At 37.4% G+C, this 23106-nt stretch overlaps 1 protein-coding gene across 11 annotated transcripts in view; it reads left to right on the plus strand.

The window, feature by feature from the left end:
- CEP112 (centrosomal protein 112) overlaps positions 1–23106 on the plus strand; it is a 564728-nt gene that overhangs the window by 137909 nt on the left and 403713 nt on the right. For all 11 annotated transcript variants that reach the window (XR_004430727.1, XM_033183912.1, XM_033183914.1 and 8 more), the window contains one exon: positions 1087–1230. Coding sequence is in view for 10 of the 11 variants with exons in the window: in XM_033183912.1 (XP_033039803.1) it covers positions 1087–1230 (144 nt within the window). In the remaining variant the exon portion in view is untranslated. The remainder of the gene's footprint in view (positions 1–1086; positions 1231–23106) is intronic.

Here is a 23106-nt window from a genome sequence, read left to right on the forward strand (position 1 = left end):
AACCTGGTGAAACCCCGACTCTACTAAAAATATAAAAAAATTAGCCAGGTGTTGTGGTGGCTACCTTTGATCCCAGCTACTTGGGAGGCTGAGGCAGGAGGATCAAGTGAACCTGGAGGTGGAGGTTGCACTGAGCCAAGTTTGCACCACTGCACTCCAGCCTGGGTGACAGAGTGAGACTCCATCTCAAAACAAAAACAAAAACAAAAAGCCAAATATATCATTTGGACTGTTTGGACTCCTGGTCTCTTCACCTATTGGGTAGGTGTGGGGTTGATGCAGGGAATGGAAGTTAGACTCAGAATTGTACCCCCATTAAGATAAGTGAAGAAATGCTCACAAGGCTGGGAGCACAGATTTTCAACCCCTTTTGGAAGTTGTCCATTGAAGCTTGTCTGGACCTCCTGTATTTGCCTTTATTTTCCTTACCTTAGTTTGTATAAAAATTTTAAAGCCTCGTCCATTTAAACAGTGTACACGTAATGATTTTTTTAAATAAGTAAAGACCTCCGTACATATAGTATACAATTCTGCTTAGTCACCCTACCCATACTCTGTTTGGTTGATAAATGTGATCTTTTTGTCTGTTTTTCTATAGATTAGGGAATGACTAGAAGTAATTTCTTGTTTGAGGTGCGGGTAGGAGAGAAAGCAGTTTTTAACATTACTGTTGTACAAAATTCCATGCAAATAGGATGAATAATGGGGACAGTGAGACAATATTCCTAATAAGTAACAATATTATAATGTTTCTGTTTTCTCATTTCAGACTAATACTAGTATTGTTTACTTGTGTTATCTGCCTGGTTTATTTACCATTTCTACCTGAGGCAGATAATTCCTTTTAATATTGGTTAATCCATTAAAATTTTCAATTCAGGAAAGTAAAGGAAAAATTAAGTATTTCTTATCCTGCTTTTTATATGATATCTTTACCTTGAATGTTTATTGGTGGTTTTTAATATCTTTTGGTGTTCAGGTCATCATATATATAAATAGAGGAATATAGGAATCCATTTTCCCCTGCATTATAAAATAGTCAATTCCATAGTAGTAAAAGAGTTAACTCTTGATTTTCTGATGTAGCTTCACAATGCTGTAGCAGAAATGGAACAGGAAAAGTTTGATCTTCAAAAGCGACACACTGAAAACATTCAAGAATTGCTTGAGGATACAAATGTGCGTCTAAATAAAATGGAGAGTGAATATATGGTGCAAACACAGTCCACAGTGAGTCTTTAAACCTGTTCTTGACATCTTAGAACCTGTCTTCTCAGTTTCCATGTCCTCATGCTTCCCTAATGTGCACGGCGTAGAAAGGTGTTACAGAATCAAAAGAAAAACTTTACATTCCTACTCCATACAGATTTATGTGTGTCCATGGATAGACCCTTGAAGTCTGTGAGGGATTTGACTCTAGAGTGTTTGATGCTGCTTTTTGTTATTATTATTTTTTATTTTTTTATTTTTGGTTTTTGAGATGGAGTCTCGCCCTGTCACCTAGGCTGGAGTGCAACGGTGTGACCTCGGCTCACTGCAACCTCTGCCTCCTGGGTTCAACTGATCCAGCCTCCTGAGTAGCTGGGATTACAAGCGCCCGCCACCATGCCCAGCTAGTTTTTGTATTTTTAGTAGACACAGGGTTTCACCATGTTGGCCAGGCTGGTCTCGAACTCTTGACCTTGTGATCCACCCTCCTTAGCCTCCGGAAGTGCTGAGATTACAGGCGTGAGCCCCTGCACCTAGCCTTATTTATTATTTTTTAACCCTCAGAAGCTTTTATAAATCTTTCTTCTTCTTCTTTTTTTTTTTTCCATTGACTTTCAGTTCAGAGATAATCTCTTTTCTTTTTTTTTTTCCTTTGAGATAGGGTCTTGCTCTGTTGCCCAGGCTAGAGTACAGTGGATTAATCTTGGCTCACTGCAACCTCTGCCTCCCAGGCTCAAGTGATTCTTGTGCCTAAGCCTCCCAAGTAGCTGGTACTACAGGTGCATGCCACAGCATCCGATTAATTTTTATATTTTTAGTAGAGACAGGGTTTTGCCATGTTGACCAGGTTGGTCTTGAACTCCTGGGCTCAAGCAATCTGCCCCCATTGGCCTCCCAAAGTGCTGGGATTACAGTCATGAGCAACCATGACTGGCCATTTCTTTTCTGTCTTTTTTTGTTTGTTTGTTTCATTTTTTAAAATAAAGACTTGATTGTTTTTCTGAAAATAATGCTCATGTGAAGGAAATCAAAGAGGGAGATTAGAGTAGTATGACCACTCTGACCAGTGTTCTTAATAGATCATATTGAATCAGGAACCAGACATAGATGTCACATGGGTAAGCCCAAAATGTTCCTTACTGAAATAATTCAGAAGGAGGTCACCACAATCAGGCTACACAGCAGGGAGACCCGTGACACTCGTCAGGGTGAGATAGAGGATCCCCCAAAGAGACTGTTCATACAAAAAGTTAGCTGGGTGTGATGGCGGGCGCCTGTAGTCCCAGCTATTTGGGAGGCTGAGGCAGGAGGCCGTGGAGTCTAGGTCTGAGGAAGTGACTGTCTTCAGCTCTTTAGGAACCTGCCTTACATCCTAAGATCCATAAGCCTGGAACAGTTCTGCTGGAAGGTTACTCTGCACGTGGATCAGAGCTCCTCATGTCCACGACCAGTGCATCGCATTGGTCTTGTTACTGATACAAATCGTCCCCTACTTAACGATGGTTTGACTTACAATTTTTTGACTTTATGTTGGTGGAAAGGTAAGATGCATTTAGTAGAATACCAGATGCTCCTCAATTTACTATGGGCTTATGTCCCCAAATGGTTGCATGGGTACTTAAAGTGATGCATATTGCTTTCGCACTGTCATAAAGTCAAAGTCGTGTCAATCATGCCATCGTAAGTTGGGGACCATCTATCTGTACATTCATTCTGTTCTTCACTTTCAATACAGTGTTCAGTAAATTACATGAAATACCCTGTACTTCATTGTAAAATAGGCTTTGTGTTAGGTGATTCTGCCCATCTGTACGCTAATGTAAATGTTCTGTGCATATTTAAGATAGGCCAGGCTAAGCTATGATGTTTGGTAGGTTAGGTATATTAAATGCATTTTTAAATTAGTGATATTTGAAACTTAATGATGGGTTTATTGGGACATAATCTCATTTTAAGTGAAGGAGCATCTGTATGTAATATGACCTCATAGAATGGTCCAGTGTTGTATCCCAGGTATGAGCTCTGTCTCATTTACCATTCACAACCTCCCCAGGCCAGCCTGGCTTGGTCCAAGTACTTTCTTGAATTTAAAGCTGTGGAATTTGAACAAGAGTCGTTACCCAGGCATATCACACATATATCTTAGAGTGTGTTACCTTGCACCCTTAGACAGGCACTAAGGCCTACCTCACATTGGAAAAGAAATGAGAAGTGGTATGCATGGTTGTGTGGAACCTGGACTTCAGGGTCAGACAGTTGTGGGTTCAAATCCCAAGTCCTTAATAGCTTGAGTGTCGTGTAAGCTCTTCAGATGTTAATTGTTCTTATTTGTGGAACAGAATAACAGTAGTACAGTATAATGTAAGTTGTTGGAAATATTATTTTAATATACATAAATTAAGTTACACAATAATAAGCCCACAGATCATTGTTAATATTATGTTCAAAAATGAAACATACAAGAATGACAATCAAGAGAGACATACAAATGAAAAAAGAAGGACTCAGTTTAAGAAGGTCCGAGCACTTTGGGACGCTGAGGTGTTCAGATCAATTGAGCCCAGGAATTCAAGACCATCCAGAGTAACATGGCGAGACCATGTCTCTGGAAAAAAAAAAAAATTAACTAGGCCCGGTTGGGTGTGCTTGTAGTCCCAGTTACTTGGGAGACTGAGGCAGGAGGATTACTTGAGCCCATTAGGTCAAGGTTGCAGTGAGGTGTGATTGTGCTACTGGATGCCAGCTTGGGCAGTGGATCCAAAAAAAGAAAAAATTAACACACTTGTTTGATGAAGAGGTGAAAATTGTTTGGGCCTCCATTCCGTTCCGTAGAAATGACAGGAATAGGGTAAAGAAAAAGGCATAAGCCCTGATGGACAAAGACAACGAGAGAGCAATGCAATTTTTGGAGTTGGAAAGGCAATGGATTTGTTGAAATTCATCTAGCAGGCCCAAGAAAGCATAACCCTAAATCAACAGTGAAGAAACCTGAGAAGCAAGACTGATTACGTCATGGGACCTCCAGAGGCTCCAGGCATCTCTGGAAGAGGAGAGATAAGTGGCCCTTCAACACATAAATTGTTAGAAGTCGTATTTAAGAAGCAGGTAGATGTTTAATTGGAGTGCTGGGTACAAGGATGTTTATTATACTCTTCCTTGTAATTTTGTAGATATTTGAAATATCCCATAATACAACTTTTAAAAAATAATAAAATAACAAAAATATGACCAAATCTTTATATCTTCTCTCCCATTTTGTGAAGCATGAGATTGTCTCTTCTACACCTCAGCAGAAGACATTAGGTTATTTTCTGGAGAGAATACAACACTGTCTGGATTGGGAGACTTCAGGCACAGTTGAGGTTTTTACAATGGCAACTGGCCAAGTGTGGTGGACAGATCCCTGGGAGTCCTTGAGGCTCTAGAATCCCTTGAGTGTCCATATTGTAAACCACCACGATCCTCTCCCCATTCCCCTACCCTAAAGAAAAAACAATAGAAAATTAAGTCACTAATGTGAGAAAAAATACTAAATACCTTTAGGTTTCTTTACCTTAATATCCATTGCCAGAAGAAACTGGCGCCACATCTATTAATGAAAAATAAACATTAGAAAAAAATGTGACCCCACTTGATTTTCAAGTATGAAGGAGATGAGCAGTTTTGAACATCGTCTCTTTGATTTTTGTATATGTAAATATCACTATAATGTCTCTAGTTAATGAACGTTTTGGCATTATTTTGAGCCCTTTAAATTTGAGTTTCTTACTTTAGTTCTGAGCAGTGTATTTACAATCATTATTTCTTTGAAAAGATCTCTCCCTTTACCTCTTAGGTCTTATGCTATGTCTTCTATCTCTTTGTGTTTTCTTCCTATTCTTTATTACTATGATAGTTTCTCATTCTGATCTTACTCTCATCAGTTAATTCTTTGGTAGAGTTACTCCTGCTTAAGGATCTATTGCTTTTTATTTCAGCGATTATTTTTTATACCTAGTATTTTCATTTCACTCTTTATTTATTTGTTTATTGAGATGGAGTTTCACTCTGTCGCCCAGCTGTAGTGCAGTGGCACGATCTCGGCTCACTGCAATCGCTACCTCCCAGGTTCAAGCAGTTCTCCTGCCTCAGCCTCCAGAGTAGTTGGGATTACAGCTGCGTGCCACCACGCGCGGCTGATTTTTGTTTTTTTAGTAGAGATGGAGTTTTGGAGTTTTGCCATATTGGCCAGGCTGATCTCAAACTCCTGACCTCCCAAATCTGCCCACCTTGGCCTCCCAAAGTGTTGGGATTATAGGTGTGATCTGCTGCGCCTGGCCTCATTTGACTCTTTATTGATTAAGCTTATTTAAAATTATTAGTTGATCTCTTCTCATAATTTATCTTTAGAATCATAGTGTGCTGTGTATTACGAATGGTAATGTAGATGATAATGTTATTATATATATGCAAGTACTACTGACTTTCTTTCATAGTGTTTTTTTGCCGATATCTAGGTATTTTGGACTGTGAGCCCATGTCCCTTGGGTTTGTAAGTTATTCTTATGCATATTGGGGAAAACCTGGAAGACCAGATCCTTGTGTTGGTCAATTAGAGTCTGTTCAAGTAGCAAGGATGGGGTGAACCTCAGGGAGAGATCTCCACAATAGCACAGGACCTCTGTTGAACTCTCTTTTGCAAATTCCCGTGTGCAATCAGCAAGCCTTGTAATCATAAGCGAGAGAAATACAACTTTGGAGAGAGACAGTCTCCTAGTTTGTAATACATCAGCTGATAGGATTTGGAGGGAGAGATGGTCTTTTGATGAAAGAAGTTCTTATTTTAACTTGTCAAATTTATAAGTCTTTAATAATTAGTGCTTTTTTGGCTGGGCACGGTGGCTCACACCAGTAATTCCAATATTTTGAGAGGCCTAGGTCAGGAGTTCGAGAGCAGCCTGGCCAGCATGGAGAAACCCCATCTCTACTAAAAATACAGAATTAGCTGGGCATGGTGATGCATGTCTGTAATCCCAGCTACTCGGGAGGCTGAGGCAGGAGAATCACCTGAACCCAGGAGACAGGGGTTATAGTGAGCCGAGATCGTGCCACTGCACTCCAGCCTGGGCAACAGAGTGAGACTCTGTCTCAAAAAAAAAATAGTGCTTTTTATGTCTTGTTAAACAATTCTGTCTCTATTGTAAGTGCAAGGTTACCTGTATATTTTATGAAAAACTTTAAAATTTTGCCTTTAACATTGAGGCCTTAATCCTTCTGGAGTTAGTTTTTATGACTAACACAAAATAGAGATTTAATTTTGTTTTTTTCTATGTGAATAACTTTATTTTTCCAGCTTTACTTTAGAGTAATTCCTCCTTCCTTCATTGATCTGTCATACCTACTCTTATATATTCAACTTCTATATATGTGAACATTGGATAATTTCTCTGGCTCTGCAATGATTATACTGTTATCACTATTATAGCTTCATAATTACTCTTGATGCCTGATAAGGAAGTCTTCCTTCTTTGTTCATCAGAAGGGTCTTGGCCACTCTGGGCCCTTTCCTTTTACAAATACAGTCAGCTGTTTGGCTCTGTGCCTTCCTCATTTGTGATTCAACCAACCACACATTAAAATATTCAAAAAATTAAAAAAAATAAAAATGATACAATAGAAATAATACAAATAAAAATACTGCATAACAGCTATTTATATAGCATTTACATTGTATTAGACATATTGTAGGTAATCTGCATGTGATTTAAAATATACAGCAGGAGGTGTGTAGGGTATATGCAAGTACTATGTCATTTGACATAAGGGACTTGTGCATCTCTGGATTTTGGTATTGTGGTTCTGCAGTTAGTTTCCCACAGATGGCAAGGGATGATTGTACATTTAGAATCAATTTACCAAGTTAAAGAAAACAGAACTCTGGGGTCTTTAGGACATCTTTTGTAATATTTATTCCTGAGTCTCAAACTTTTGTTGTATAAAGTTTTATATTTCTGCTGTATAAAAGACTCAAGAATAAATGTATGTTAGAAATTTCAACCCTTTACATGTATGTAGCAAATATTTTATAATTTATCATACACTGACTAGAACTTACAGAAAAATGTTAAATAATGGTGACAATAGTGGTTTTAAAATAAAAGTTTTTGTTATTGCAAAAGATGTACAAGCTCATTATTGAAACTTTAGAAAAGATGATGATAAAGAAAAAGATTAATATCTACATAATAAAATTACTCTCTCATTGAAAGTATATGTGAGTATGCATTCTTCTACATTTTCAAACCAAGGGTAGGTCTTTTAATTAGAAGCAGGCTGGGTGCAGTGGCTCATGCCTGTAATCCCAGCACTTTGGGAAGCTGAGGTGGGCGGATCACTTGAGGTCAGGAGTTCCAGAGCGGCCTGGCCAACACGGTGAAACCCTGTCTCTACTCAAAATACAAAAATTAGCCAGGCATGGTGGCGTGTGCCTGTAATCCCAGCTACTCAGGAGGCTGAGGCTGGAGAATCACTTGAACCCGGGAGGCAGAGGTTGCAGTGAACTGAGATCATGCCACTGCACTCCAGCCTGGGCAACAGAGTGAGACTCCATCTCAAAAAAAACCAAAAACCAAAAAAAAAAACCCCCAAAACATGAAAGTTGGCCAATTTGATAGATATGTTGATTTCCTAGGGCTGCTGTGGCAAATGACCACAAACCGAGTGGCTTAGACCAACAGAAATTTATTGCCCACCCTAATCCAGGATGATCTAATTTTAACTTGTTTACATTTGCAAAGACCCTATTTCCAACCAAATAAGGCCACCTCGTAGGTATGGGGGATTGTCCTTCAACCTGTCTTTTTGGAGGACACAATTCAGCTCACAACAATAGGTAAAAAATGTGATATAATTTTTGTTTTAATTATGTTATCACTTATAAATGAAAATATTGAAAATTAAATCATTGGATTTAAAAAGAAGAAGAGCTTAATATGCGCATGCAAGATCCTTGTAAACGGTCATGTTTTCTATTTTGTTTAGGTTGCTCAGAGTCAAATTTGGGACCCATTTTTAGTAGCTAAACACACTAGTGTGGTGTATGCTTTCTTTGGGGACTATATTTTTAAAAACTTTTTGGCCAGGTGAGATGGCTCACACCTATAATCCCAGCACTTTGGGAGGCCGAGGTGGGTGGATCACAAGGTCAGGAGATCGAGACCATCCTGGCTAACACGGTGAAACCCCGTCTCTACTAAAAATACAAAAAGTTAGCTGGGTGTGGTGGTGGGCGCCTGTAGTCCCAACTACTCAGGAGGCTGAGGCAGGAGGATGACCTGAACCTGGGAGGCGGAGCTTGCAGTGAGCTGAGATCACACCCCTGCACTCCAGCCTGGGTGACAGAGCGAGACTCTGTCTAAAAAAAAAAACCAAAAAAAACCAAAAACAACTTTTTAACCTCTGGCTTAGAAGGCAGCTGGCTTCTCATATCTGTCTTTGCATTTATTCTGTTGTGATATCACGTGTCATGTAGCCTCTGGAAAACTCCATTGTACACTTGTGAGGAAATTATAGTGAAATAGGCAAGTTATGTCTTCATCTAATTATAGAAATAGTTTTGATCTTGTGGATCTGCTAAAAGAGTCTTTGGGAAGCTCAGGAGTTTGTTGACCATACTTTGAGAACTGCTGCTCTAAGCCATTGGCTTTCATTTCATTTTTGACCATGACTCCCAGTAAGGAATACATTTTATAAATTATGCCCAGAACATACACAAGTACACGTATGAACACACATCTGTCTGCATATCTATAACTCAAACAAAACTTTCATTTTTACTATTGGCCATTTACTCTAACATATTCTGTTTTTTTCATTTTGTTTAATTTTATTTAAAAATTGCTGGGTTGTGATTTACAACTTGATTTCACATGGGTTGTGACCCACGATTTGAAAATCACTGCTTTAGGTATTATGTATTTAAGAGTTTAATTTCTGGATCCATAGTAAGCTTTTCAAAGTGGTTATACTAGTTTATGGCACTGCTCAACAAGAGTAGGAATTGTCTTCACATCCTTGCCAACACTTGGACTTACCAAATTTTAAAATATTTTGGCCAGGCATGGTGGCTCACGCCTATAACCCCAATACTTTGGGAGGCTGAGGCAGGTGGATCACTTGAGCCCAGGAGTTTGAGACCAGCCTGGGCATCACAGCAAGACCCCATCTCTACAAAAAATACAAAAATTAGCTGGGCATGGTAGTGCACACTTGCAGTCCCAGCTACTTGTGGGGCCGAGGTAGGAGGATTGCTTGAGCCCAGGAAACCAAGACTGCAGTGAGCCATGATCACGCCACTGCACTCCAGCCTGGGTGACAGAGTGTGACCCTGTTTCAAAAAAATTGTTTTTTGTTTCTAACTTGAAAAATGTATTATTTTAATTTCCATTTCCCTTTTTGCTCTTACGTTTCTTGACCTTTTAAAATTGCCAATTCATCCCCTTTGATTGTTTTTAAATTCAGTTATTCTTTTCCTTGATTTATAGGAACATTTTATATATTTAGGATACAAATAAATCGATTGTCAGATTCTTTTTCCTCATTCTTTTTTTATTGCATAGACATAATATGAAATTTACCAATTTAATAATTGTAAGTATATAGTTCATTGGCATTAAGTATGTTTACATTGTGGTGCAACTGTCAGTACCATCCAGCTCCAAATTTTGTCTTCTTTCCTGTCTAATACTTTGTACCCAGTAAACAATAAACTCTCCACTTGCCCTCTTCATTCAGTTCCTCACAACCACCTTTTTATTTTCAGTCTCTTACGAATTTGACCATTCTAGGAAACTCATATAAGTGGAATTATGCAGTATTTGTCCTTCAGTGACTGGCGTGTTTCACTTCGCATAACGTCATTATGGTCGATTCATGTTGTGGCTTGTGTCAAAATTTCTTTTTTTTTTTTTTATTTGTTTTTTATTTTTTTATTTATTTTTTTTTTTTGAGACGGAGTCTGGCTCTGTCGCCCAGGCTGGAGTGCGGTGGCCGGATCTCAGCTCACTGCAAGCTCCGCCTCCCGGGTTTACGCCATTCTCCTGCCTCAGCCTCCCGAGTAGCTGGGATTACAGGCGCCCGCCACCTCGCCCGGCTAGAAAATTTCTTTTTAAAGGCTAAACAATATTCTGCTCTATGCATATACCATATGTGTGTCCATTCATTGGCAGGTGGACACTTGAGTTGCTTCTCCCTTTTGGCTGTTGTGAATAATGCTGCCGTGTACGTGGGTGTAAGATAGCTCTTTGATATTTAAAGCCATGAACAAAAAACAAATTTAAATCTAAAATACATTTTCATTATTTCAACATTCTAAATCTTCACAAAGTGACTATATTTAATAAAGATATTAAATAATATTACAACAGAAATATTTTTTTTTTCTTTGGAGACGGAGTCTTGCTCTGTTGCCCAGACTGGATGGAGTGCGGTGCCACAATCTCGGCTCATTGCAAGCTCCGCCTCCCAGGTTCACACCATTCTCCTGCCTCAGCCTCCCGAGTAGCTGGGACTACAGGCGTCCACCACCACGCCCGGCTAATTTTTTGTATTTTTAGTAGAGAAGGGATTTCACCATGTTAGCCAAGATGGTCTTGATCTCCTGACCTTGTGATCCACCCCCCTCGGCCTCCCAAAGTGCTGGGATTACAGGCGTGAGCCACCATGCCTGGCCTGCAATGGAAATTTGTAAAATATATTGCTTCAATGTTTATCGTGTAGGTATATTTTATTTATTAAATAATATTGAGAGACATATCATTCACAATGGAATTTTTAATTTTTATAAGTTTGGGGTAAAAAGAAAAGTCATGCTTTGGAGCCAAGAGGTACCTGTCAGAGAACCTTCATTCTATTTTTAATGAAAGTTTAATTTTAAAAATTAGCATTCAGACCTTGTCATAGGTAATACTAGTAAACATAGAGAAAAATGGACGGAGTCTGTCAGCAGGATTGAATTTAAGAAACGTCAAAAGTAGACAGGTTTTGCTGAGCAGCTCCTGATTTAATAATTAAACAAGGTAGAGTTCAAGGCCTGGCTTAAGATGAAAGACGGGACTGTCAATGAGAATCAGTTTCTCTGTTTTGCTGTTCTTTCAGGCTTTTTTCTTTTTTGTTGAGTCTTGTGTTGTCTTATTGCCATTTATTGTAAGCAGACACTTGTATAGATTATGAGACTTACGCATTTTGGTATTGGCAGGGATTTTCTTATGAGAAACTCATAGTGAAAATATGCAAACAATAGATTTTTAAAACAAATATTAAAACGTAAATATAAAAATTATAGCTTCCTTGCTAGATGCTTGGGAAGATGAAGGCTGTAAAATGATAGGGCTCTATTGACTTTAGGGTTTAGATACACCGAAGGTCTGTGGGTGGCTTTACTGAGATTCTAGGCTTTCTTACTGGAGTTCTTAACATTTTTTGTACCATGGACCCTGCAGGGAATCTGGTAAATTCTGTGTAGTCCTTCTCAGAATAGTATTTTAAAAATAAAAGTTTACAAAGAAAAATTGTATTGAGTTACAGTTGTTAAAATATTCATAAATCAAAACTACAGTAAAGTAATGCATATGCTTCTAAATTAATGCAGTAAATATAAAAATCTAGCAGTAGGCCTGATAGTAATTTCTGATAGGGTAAACAATATATAGTGATTGCTCAGTAGTCTAATGAACTATAAAAATATCCATGATTTCTATTTGTTCCAGGTATTGCTAATGCTACCTTTGTCTGATGACTACATTCACAATTACTTTCAGTTAGGGTGGTGAAAATGAAAATGAACTTTAAAGAAAAATTCAAATTCAGCGACAGTCTGAATTCCATCCATGATCCTCTATGGTAGGTTAAGGTAGGTTAAGATCCTTTACTTTAAAGAGTGCCAAAAGCCTTAGACATCTGAAATATTTAACTATTGTTAGTAGTGACATATGATAATTCATAGAACTACTCATGGACGCACTGAGATAGCTAGAATTTGATTTTATAGTTTCTATTACCATTTCTTCTCCCAAGCTCACAATGATTATAATGCAGAAAATCTCCAAATAGCACCAATTCATCATGTTGAATAAAATGGCCATTTAAAAATAGACACTTTTTTTGAATAGTTTTAGATTTACAGAAAATTTAAGAAGATAGTACAGAGAATTCCCATATAACCTGCACTCAGTTTCTCCTGATGATAACATCTTACCATATCTTGGTACTCTTTTCACAATAAATGAATCAATATTGATACACTATTAGCTAAAGTCTTTTGTTCATTCAGATTTTCTTTGTTTTTACCTAATGTTCTGTTTCTTTTCCAGGATCTCATCTGGGATACCACATGAGATTTAGTTGTTATGCCTCCTTACTTTCCTCTTGCTTGTGATAATTTCTCAGACTGTCCTTGTTTTTTTATCACCATGACAGTTTTGAGGGATATTGATTGGTCAGGCATATTGTAGAATGCTCATCTAGTAGAAACTGTCTGATGGTTTCCTCATGATTAGACTGGGGTTACGGATTTAGGCAGGAAGATCTCAGAATAAAGTGCTATTCTTATCACATCATATCACGAACACATATTATTATAATTACAATTATTTTATTTTATTTTGTTGAGACAGTCTCACTCTGTCACCCACGCTAAAGTATAGTTGCACTATCTCAGGTCACTACAACCTCTGCCTCCTGGGTTCAGGCAATTCTCCTGCTTCAGCCTCCCAAGTAGCTAGGATTACAGGTGTGTGCCACCACGCCCAGCTAATTTTTGTAGTTTTTAGTAGAGACAGAGTTTTGCCATGTTGGCCAGGCTGGTCTCGAACTCCTGACCTCAGGTGATCTGCCTTCCTCCGCCTCCCAAAGTGCTGAGATTACAGGTGTGAACCACAATGCCCAGCCATGAATACATATTATTAACATGACATCATACCTGTGCATATTAATGTTGATCATCTGGCTGACGTAGTGTTTATTAGATTTCTCCAGTGTAGTTACTTCCCACCTTTTCATACTGTAGTCCTTGAAAGGAAGTTACCGTTTGGCAGCCCATTTAAGAAGTAGGGAGTTTTACTCCCTGGTTTATCAGTTTATTCTATTCTTCATTTATACTAGTATGAAAATGTGGATATCTATCTTATGCTTTGGGTTATAAGCCAATATTTCTTCATTTTATTGCTCAAATTGTTCCAGCTTTGGCCATTGGGAGCTCTTTCATTTGGGTTCTGTGCTTCTTGGACATGGCCCCATCAGTACGGATTATATGGAGAAATGGTATTGGAAACCAATATCTGTGGGCTAGGTATGCATGTTGTTGTTGGGGTATTGTTTCTTTTGCAACCTCTCACCTGAGAGACCAAGGAAATACTGACCTGTGTATACAGTATATACTAGCCTGTGTATACAGTAAGTCCTTATTTAATGTCATTGATAGGTTTTTGGAAACTGATTATAAGTGAAGTGACATATAATGAAACCAATTTTTTTCTCATTATTATAATGAAATGATGTTATTTGAGGACCTGCTATATGCTGTTTTGCTTAAAGTTTTTTTTTCATAAATTAACATTTAAACGCTGCTGTATTTGCTACTTAGGTCAAACATAATGTTTTTCCTTGTTTGACAAAAGTTGTAATTTCCTACAATACTTATTTTGGTGATGCCTATATTTTTTGTTTCTCAATGTATATTCATTATATAATAATTCTAAAATCATTTTATCCTTGTTCTTTTAAATTTTGGGGACTAGTAATATAGGATTATAGTGTCAATGAAAATGACAATTATTTACTTTTTTTTTAGCAAGCCATTTACTGTGAAAAGTGGTTCTTTCAATAAATTGGTCAATTGAATATTCATGTAGAAAAAAATGCATCTTGAACCTTCACATCATTTAATAAACCCATTTTAGAAACGTCCTAGAATTAAATGTGCAGATAAAATGGTAAAACTTATAGAGGAAATCTTAGAATATCTTCTTGGCCTGGACTAGTCAAAAATTTCTTAAAAGGGAAATTAAATGTTTACCTTAAAGAAAGATACTAATAAATTAGAATATATTTAAAGTAATACCTTTTGGTCACCAAAGGTATATTAAGAAAGGGAAAAGAGGCTGACATGGTTGCCTATGCCTGTAATCCCAGTACTTTGGAAGGCCAAGGGAGGCAGATCACTTGAGACTGGGAGTTTGAGACCAGCCTGGCCAACATGGCAAAACCCTGCATCTATTAAAAATACAACAATTCGCCAAGTGTGGTTGGCACATGCTGCCAGCTACTCGGGAGGCTGAGGCACGAGAATCTCTTGAACCAGTAGGTGGAGGTTGCAGTGAGCTGAGATCACACCACTGCACTGTCCAGCCTGGGCAACAGAGCACAGCAAGACTCTGTCTCAAAAAAAAAAAAGAAAAAAAAAGAAAGGGAAAAGGCAATTCAGAATGGAAGAAGATATCTGCAATTGCTTTATTCAGTAAAGGTCTTGCATTTTAAATATAGAAAAAAATCAACACGGAGAACAGTTCAATAAAAAAGAGCAATATATTTGAATAAGCAACACACAAAAGAAGATATTCAGATGATTAATAAACACTTAAAAAGGTGCTCAAATCATTAATAGTCAGGGAAATGTAAATCAATTCAGTATCTCTACATACCTATAAAAAGGGTTAATTAACAAAAACAAACAAAATCACAGTACGGAGTTTTGACAAAGATACAGAATAGTTTGAAGTCTCATACGCTGCTGTAAGGAGTTCAAATTTTTGTAAAACTGTCAAGCTCTTTGGTAGTAACTACTGAGGCTTGACATAGGCACATCTTACGACAGCAGTTTCACTGCAACATGTATAACCAAAAGAAATCTGTGCATGTATGCACCATAAAACATGTATGAGAGTTTTCGTAGCCACATTATTTTTAATAGTCAAAAACTGAAGACAACTCATCAATAGAATGGGTAAATTATTTTAGCATGGCTATATATAGTATTGAAAAATATTAAACTACTCTTACATTCCACAACATGGATGAATCCCATAGGCATATAATATGCATAAGAAACCTGACCCAAAAGAGTTACATACTCTGTGATTCCATTTATACAAAGTTTGAAAAAAGACAAAATTTATTTGTACTGATGGACGTCAAAAGAGTGGTTAACTCTGAGTGGAGGGTAACTAATAAGCCTTTAGAGAAGCTGGCAATGTTCGCATCTTGTAGTGGCTCGTGAGTTTTCAATTTGTAAAAATGTTATCAGAATTTATTTTTAAGATTTATGATTTATAACTTCATAAATCATAAATGTATGTATCTTTAAGACTTAAGCACCCTTTTGTCATAAATCATAAACTCTATCTTTTTTTTTTTTTTTTTTTGTTGAGACGGAGTTTCGCTCTGTCGCCCAGGCTGGAGTGCAGTGGCCGGATCTCAGCTCACTGCAAGCTCCGCCTCCCGGGTTTACGCCATTCTCCTGCCTCAGCCTCCCGAGTAGCTGGGACTACAGGCGCCCGCCACCTCGCCCGGCTAGTTTTCTGTATTTTTTTTTCGTAGAGACGGGGTTTCACCGTGTTAGCCAGGCTGGTCTTGATCTCCTGACCTCGTGATCCGCCCGTCTCGGCCTCCCAAAGTGCTGGGATTACAGGCTTGAGCCACCGCGCCCGGCCAAACTCTATCTTTAAGACTTATGCAGTCTTGCTCCGTTGGCCAAGCTGGAGTGCAGTGGCACACAAACTTCTTATGAAAATAGTCCTATTTTCATGGATAAATTATTATTCTTATGAAAATATGTCCTATTTTCATAAGAAGTTTGTGAAATAAGATAAAATTAGTTGCTCTTTTTGCCATACGAGTTTGCCATAGGAGAACTGTGGATACCAATTAGTTGCCTAATACTAACACTTTAATTTTTAACTCCTACAAGGTTTCAAATTAAGTTTGTATGTAAAACTCCAACATTTATATCTCCAGTACTGATTTCTTATATCAATAGATGTTGTACAATGAAAACACCATGGAATATTTTATATTTTCTAAGACTTATAGAAAATCATATCTATGATAATTAATACCAAAATAATACCCTTTCCTAAATTTCCCCTTGTCAGTTGGCATCATCATCATTCTGTTGGCACATTAACTTTTGAACCTGGAAGATTTCTGTTTTTCCCCACTTTTCATCTCCTTTGTTTAGTATGTTACAGAATCATCCATTTTACTTCTCTGAAAATTTTCTTGGATCTGCTCTCTTCCCTTCTGTTTCCACAGCTACCAATTGAGTCCTGGCCATTGTTGCCTCATTCCTGACTCTTCAGTAACCTGCTGGTTACTCTCCCTGTCTCCTCTTACTCTATAGCCAACAAATGCATTTTTTTTCTCATTTTCCCATGATTAAGAACCTGAGTTCCTACTATCATGCCTATTATTATTAATGCTTACAAGTTACATCAATTCACGAAGTCCAACCTAGTTTTCCAAGTGCTACCTTTGAGTTCCCAATGTGGGAAGATATCCTGTTCATACAAGGTAATCTGTTCATCATTTTCTGTACAGTAACTTATTTCTTCCTGGATTCTGTTGTCATATACCACTGAATTCTGCTTATGCATTGTCTGTTACAGCCGGCAAAACATAGTTCTATATCGGCATTCTTTTTCTTGAATAATTTTTTACTCCATTTTAAGAACTCCACTATTTTGCATCCTCTCAGCTCTTTTATTCTGTTTAAAAAATTAATTTGGCAAATGTTGTTGTTTAGGCTTTCCCTTGACGTTATAGGTTCAAAATTTAGGTACTTTGTGTGTAGAATTGTGTGCAAAACGTTAGTGTTCAGAAAATGCTTTAAAAATCAAAAATAAAATGAATAAGTGACATCACATAGTTTGCTTCTTCAGTGAGAAACTTGGCATCAGTATATACAAAAGTATTTATTTGGCAAATATAGATCTTAATGCAGAGGCCACTTTTTCATTACATATAATACTTATCTGCATGTGAGAAAACATGCCATCTTCTAACAACAGTTATGTCTTGGCAGGTGTTCAGTGTTTGAATAAATCGTATCAGAATCTTCTTTTTTCTTTTTCTTTTTTTTTTGAGACAGAGTCTCGCTCTGTCACCAGGCTGGAGTACAGTGGCGCGATCTCGGCTCACTGCAACCTCCGACTTCCTGTTGTATCTGGTACAGCCCCAGGACTTCCCAATCGTATGTCAGCCTTCACAGACAGTACCAACTAGATTGGTTTTGTCTATCTGGTGGGCCTCAGATATACAATAATCATATGTATGTATATACTTAAGATCTATATTATACATAGCATTCTTTTTGTTATTTTCTGAAGAATTCTCAGGAGAAGTAGTCTTTTGACAAACTGGTAAAGTTTGGCCTCAGGTATGTTGTAAAATTCATTTTAAAAAGTAGTATGAGCCTGATGGAATATGGTGAGTAGTGTGCTGAAGGGACTGGTTCTGGGGCCTGTTCTTTTCATTTCTATTACTGATGAAGTAATTGGGAATGTACTTTTCATACTTTTCTGGTACTAGAGTAAGACTTGTTACGAAAAGACAAACATAATCTTGTAGTATTAGAAAAATCATCCTCTGGAGGTCATGATAAAATTCAGAATGGGCAGTTTAATTTGTTGAAACGGGGAAAAGACTATGCATAAATACTGGAGAGAAAGATGATTTAATCATTACTTAACATTATAGTTAGAATTATTCAATGTAGTTTGAAATGCAAAAGCCAGAAGATAATCACATAATGCCCCAGTGGCATTAGCATGACCAACATGGGAGAGCCAGAGGAGAGAGAGGGGAGAGAGGACAGGGAGAGGAGAGAGAGAGGTGGTCACGGGAAGAAGGAGAGATGGAGAGTGGATGGATATTGAAATTTTATTTTCAGAGCATTCTGGGTGTATATTTTAAAATTTATGTCTTAAAAATTATTATATTTTAAACCTGATAACTCTTGACTTTATTAATCTAAGCTAACTAAAGTATACATTTAAGAAATCATTGGATAATGAGCCACCTTTATTTCAACACATATTTAGGAAACATTTTATGGTAACAGATTATTTCTACTCGTCTGTTCCTTTAGCAAATAGATTATAATATCCCTTTTGTGAGTCTCATTTCTCCTGGAATGAGCATTTTAATAAAGGGGCTTAGAAATGAGTAGAAGTTCACTAGCCAGCCCTTTATTATAATAAATTGTTCAAGGTAGAAAACACTACGGCCTTCCAATTAACCACAATTAAAAAATATCTTATCTTGGGACTGGTAATAATAGCGGTAATAATGTGGGAGGTTAAGAAAGAGACCTCAAGTATTGCAATGTTGCATTTTAGCTTTTCTTTGTGTACCTTATGTTTTGAAATGATATGTGTACACCCAAGGTATTTTTGCAAATGTATTTTATGTAAATTCCATGAGCAGAATATCAAAGTCCTGGAGAAGATGTAATGCAGTGGAACAGGTTTTGAATGAAGGAGATCTTGGGTCAAATTCTTTGCTGCTGCTTACCAGTTTACCAGTAGGGCAAGTGTTGCCACATTAATCAATTTTGCTAAGTCCTAGTTTTTTCATATTTAAAATGATGTTAATGATAACTACCTCATAGTTTTTGCAGGGAAGAGAAAATGGCCTAAAGCTGGTGAAACACTTAGCACAGTGCCTGACCTATAGTGAGGGTTCAGTGGTGGTTGCTGTCATTATATTCATCATCAAAATATGTTGGTGGTCCATGACGCCTTGGTTATTCAATTGGGCAAGAATTTTACATGTATGCACATTTAATGTGGTGTTGAGTTTTAGCCGTTGTTTTCTCCTTTTATGGTGGTAAAAAACACAACGTGAGATCTACCCTCTTAACACATTTTTAAGGTACAATGCAGTATTAGTAACTGTAGGCATGATATTGTATGGCATATCTCTAGAACTTTTTTTTATCTTGCGTGACAAAAACTCTGTACCCTTTGAGTAGCAACTTCCCATTTTCCATTCCGTCTAGCCCCTGGCAATCACCATTCTACTTTTTTATATGGGTTTGACTATTTCAGATATTTCCTGTAACTGGAATCATGCAATATTTGTCCCTTTGTGACTACCTTATTTTATGCAGCGTAATGTCCTCAAGGTTCATCCAAGTTGTAACATAAAACAGGCTTTCCCATTTTGATGGCTGAATAATATTCCATTGCATGTATATACCACATTTTCTTTAGCTATGCATTCATCCATGGACATTTACATTGTTCAGGCTGCCCAGTGTGGATGTGTGTTTGGAGGCTGACTTTCCCTCGTCACACTTCAGGAGCTCACAGTTTTTCGGCTGTCTTGTGGTGTTTGCAGTGGCAAGCTGTTTTATTCAAAGGGTCTGTGAATTATTTTGGTTTTCCTGGTATGTTTCTGTGTTGGTTCTTGGAGAAAAAGTTCACAATGTGAGTCTCTAGATGCTGTTCTGTCTGTCTAAGAGAGAGCTACATGTTAGTCCTATCTCCTATTCACCATTTTCTCTGGTTAATGCTATGCGGTTTATACATCTTGGCTATAGTGAATAATTTTGCATGGGAGTACAAATATTTCTTTGACTGACTTCAGTTCTTTTGGATAAATAAGCGGAAGTGTGATTGCCAGATCATTTGATAGTTCTATTTTTAAATATTTGAGGAACCTCCATACTGTTTTCCGTAATGATTATACCATTTTTCAATCTGACCGACAGTGCACAAGGGTACCAGCTTCTCCACATCTTCACCAACAGTTGTTGTTTTCTGTTGGAACCTGCAGGTTTGTCAACAGGTGGAGACAAATAAGGATGGGCAAGTAGCATAGTCACAGAGGTACTCACTTGTTGGTACTTACAATACATGCATATCCTCAAAAAGTCTGGCCAGTAGTGCAAACCACAGCATTTAATAGGGCAATAAACACTAATCATGTCCTCTCATAGTTCTGCTCCTTGTGAATAGGTACAGTCCACGGGTTACCTATTTTAGTCACAAATCTCTTCCTTTCAGATCTGATAATTTTTTTCATCATTTTAATAATTCCTTAATTAAAATTTCTAGTTAAGGCTGGGCATGGTGGCACATGCTTATAATCCTAGCACTTTGGGAGGCCTAGGTGGGCAGATCACTTGAGGTAAGGAGTTCAAGATTAGCCTGGCCAACATGGTGAAACCCCATCTCTACTAAAAAAAAAAAAAAAAAAAAAAATTCAAGTTCACTTAATCACTATTACTTTGTTCAGTGATGTACAGATAGCTGAGCTCACAATATTGCTTCAATGTCTATCGTTTTCTTATCTGATTTGTTGGATATCTTTCTCTTTCATCTCTTTTTTCTTTCTCTCATAAAAATAGTTTTATGCTTTTATCTGAGCATTTTTTCTCTCATCTCCACTGTATTTAATTATTCACATTGTAGAAAGAGGGCTGTCTGGTTTTTCTGGCTGACAGAAACCTTTTTTCTTTAGGCAAAGTCTGTGGATTTATTTATTTGTGTAATTCATCCCCCTTTGCCTTGGTTTATTTCTTTAGCAATTTGATATTTTCTAAAATTTTATGATGTTCACATTTATTTTGGATTCATATAAGGAAAAAAGAAGTAGATTTCCAGAAATTATTTTAAATATAGAAGGGAACAGCTTTACCTTTATGTTGAATTTCTTGTATTTTATCTCTATTTTTTATAAAACATGCGAAAAACATTTTGACATATTCTATATTGGATAGATTTTTGTTATTTCCTCATTGTAACCCAGTTATAACCATATAAAATGCTAATATTTTCTGTAATATGGCCAGAAACCACTCCAGTTTTGAATACGGAAGGGACATTTTAACGTTTTAGCAATTATCCTGTTTTTATTTTTTAAGAATACAATAGTGCCTTGGTATATGCAGGTGATTGGTTCCAGGACCCCTGTGTATACCAAAATTGGCACATATTCAACTCTTGCAATCGGCATTGTGGAGTCTGGGTACAGGAAAAGCGGACCCTTCATGTAAGTGGGTTTCACATCCTGTGAATATTGTATTTTTGATCACCATTTAGTTGAAAAAATAATCTGTGTATAAGTGGAACCACACAGTTCAAACCCGTGTCGTTCAAGGTCAGCTGTTTTGATAATTGGCAAATGTTTATTGGATACCTACTACAAGCTAAGCAGTGTGCTAGAAAGAAACAGGAGATCTAGTGCAAATAAAGCAATGTCTTGGCTGTCTTGAGCTTATACTTTATTGTGGAAAACAAACAACAAAGAAAGAAAAAGCAGAAGAAAGGGTAAGAGAAATATAGGCAGTAGAGATCTGGTTATTTAGGTAGAGTGGCTATGGAAATATTCCTTCACAAGATGACATTTAGGTGGAGAACTGAAAGAAGTGAGAAAGTGAGCTATGCAGGCCCGTGGAGGAAGATGCTTTAGGCAGAAAGAACAGTAAATGAAAAGGCTTTGAGGCTAGCTTGATGACTTTGAGAAACAGCATGGAGGCCCGTATGGCTGGAGTATAGTAAATGAGAGGGAGGGTGGTAGGAGATGAAATCAGAGGCCATGGTAGTCACTTCTTATTCTGAGTGATAAGAGAAGCCATTGGAGGGTTTTGCAAAAGAGTGACATGTCTGATTAATGCTTTAAAAGAATAATTTCCTTGAAGTTTAATAATTTTACCTATGTCTTGGCATTCTTCATTCTGTGTGACTTTTACAGTATACCCTTTCCATTTGTATATTATTTTCATGTATAGTTTTCTTGTAGTATGTCATTTAGTATGTTTTCTTTTTCTGCCATTTCTGTTCTTTAGGTACACCAACTAGGTAAATGCTGGATCTCCATTTTGTTTTTTTCTATGTTGGTTGTTTGCTCTTATAATTTTTACTTGCTCATAATGTCATTTCTTTCCCTTAATCTCATCCATAGATTGCTTTGTGCAAAAATGGTTTGCGTAGTTTTTTCATTCAGCATAATCTTTCTTGCTTCTTTTTCGTGCCAGATTATGTTGAAAGAAGCTGCAGTTAGAACGTATACATCTGTTATTATTGAACCAGTTGTGTTATTTGCATGCCACTTAGTTTGTATAAGTGTTTTCTGATGACATTTTCTAGGATTTCCAGCCATGAGACTTCTTCTTCTGGACTATTCCTGTAATTATATTTGATCTTCACTTAATTTTGTGGGATGTCTCATATATTTTGAGTCAGGAGAACACATGCCTTATATGTTTTACAATTTCAATATATGGGACATCTGCTCTGCATGTCTATTTCTATTTTCTGTTTTTTCCTCTGATTTTATTTCTTGGTATGCCTGTTATTTTGTGATTTTTTGCCAAACATTATGCACCGAAATATTAAAGGCTCTGGATGCTGTTATCTTCTGCCAGAGAGGCTCTTCTGTCTCTTCTGAGAGGCAGCTGGTGTAGAGACAGATCACTGGATCCATTCAGGGACTAAATTGACTCAAGGCTGAGTTGCAGTCTTTGTAATCTTTGGTATGCTTTTGACTAACTTTCGCTCCTAGTGGTAGTCCTCAACACAGGTCTCAACTGAAAGCCTGTGATATTATTAATACTAGGAGCTCTCCTCCTTGGACAATCTATTTTACTTCTAAGTACAGTGATACTGCAGAAAACTCTAGTGTGCTTTTCTGAGTTTTTTTCCCCCCACTTGGTTTCTTGGCTTCCTGCCCTGTAAATGCTAAGAATTTGACAAATTCGGCCAGGCGCAGTGGCTCATGCCTGTAGTGCCAGCACTTTGGGAGGCCAAGATGGGCAGATCATTTGAGGTCAGTAGTTCAAAACCAGCCTGGCCAAAATGGTGAAACCCCACCTCTACTAAAAATACAGAAATTAGCCAAGTGTGGTGGTGTGCACCTGTA

The sequence above is a fragment of the Trachypithecus francoisi genome, unplaced genomic scaffold (genome assembly GCF_009764315.1).
Source record: "Trachypithecus francoisi isolate TF-2019V2 unplaced genomic scaffold, Tfra_2.0 Lachesis_group20, whole genome shotgun sequence".
Taxonomy (NCBI): domain Eukaryota; kingdom Metazoa; phylum Chordata; class Mammalia; order Primates; family Cercopithecidae; genus Trachypithecus; species Trachypithecus francoisi.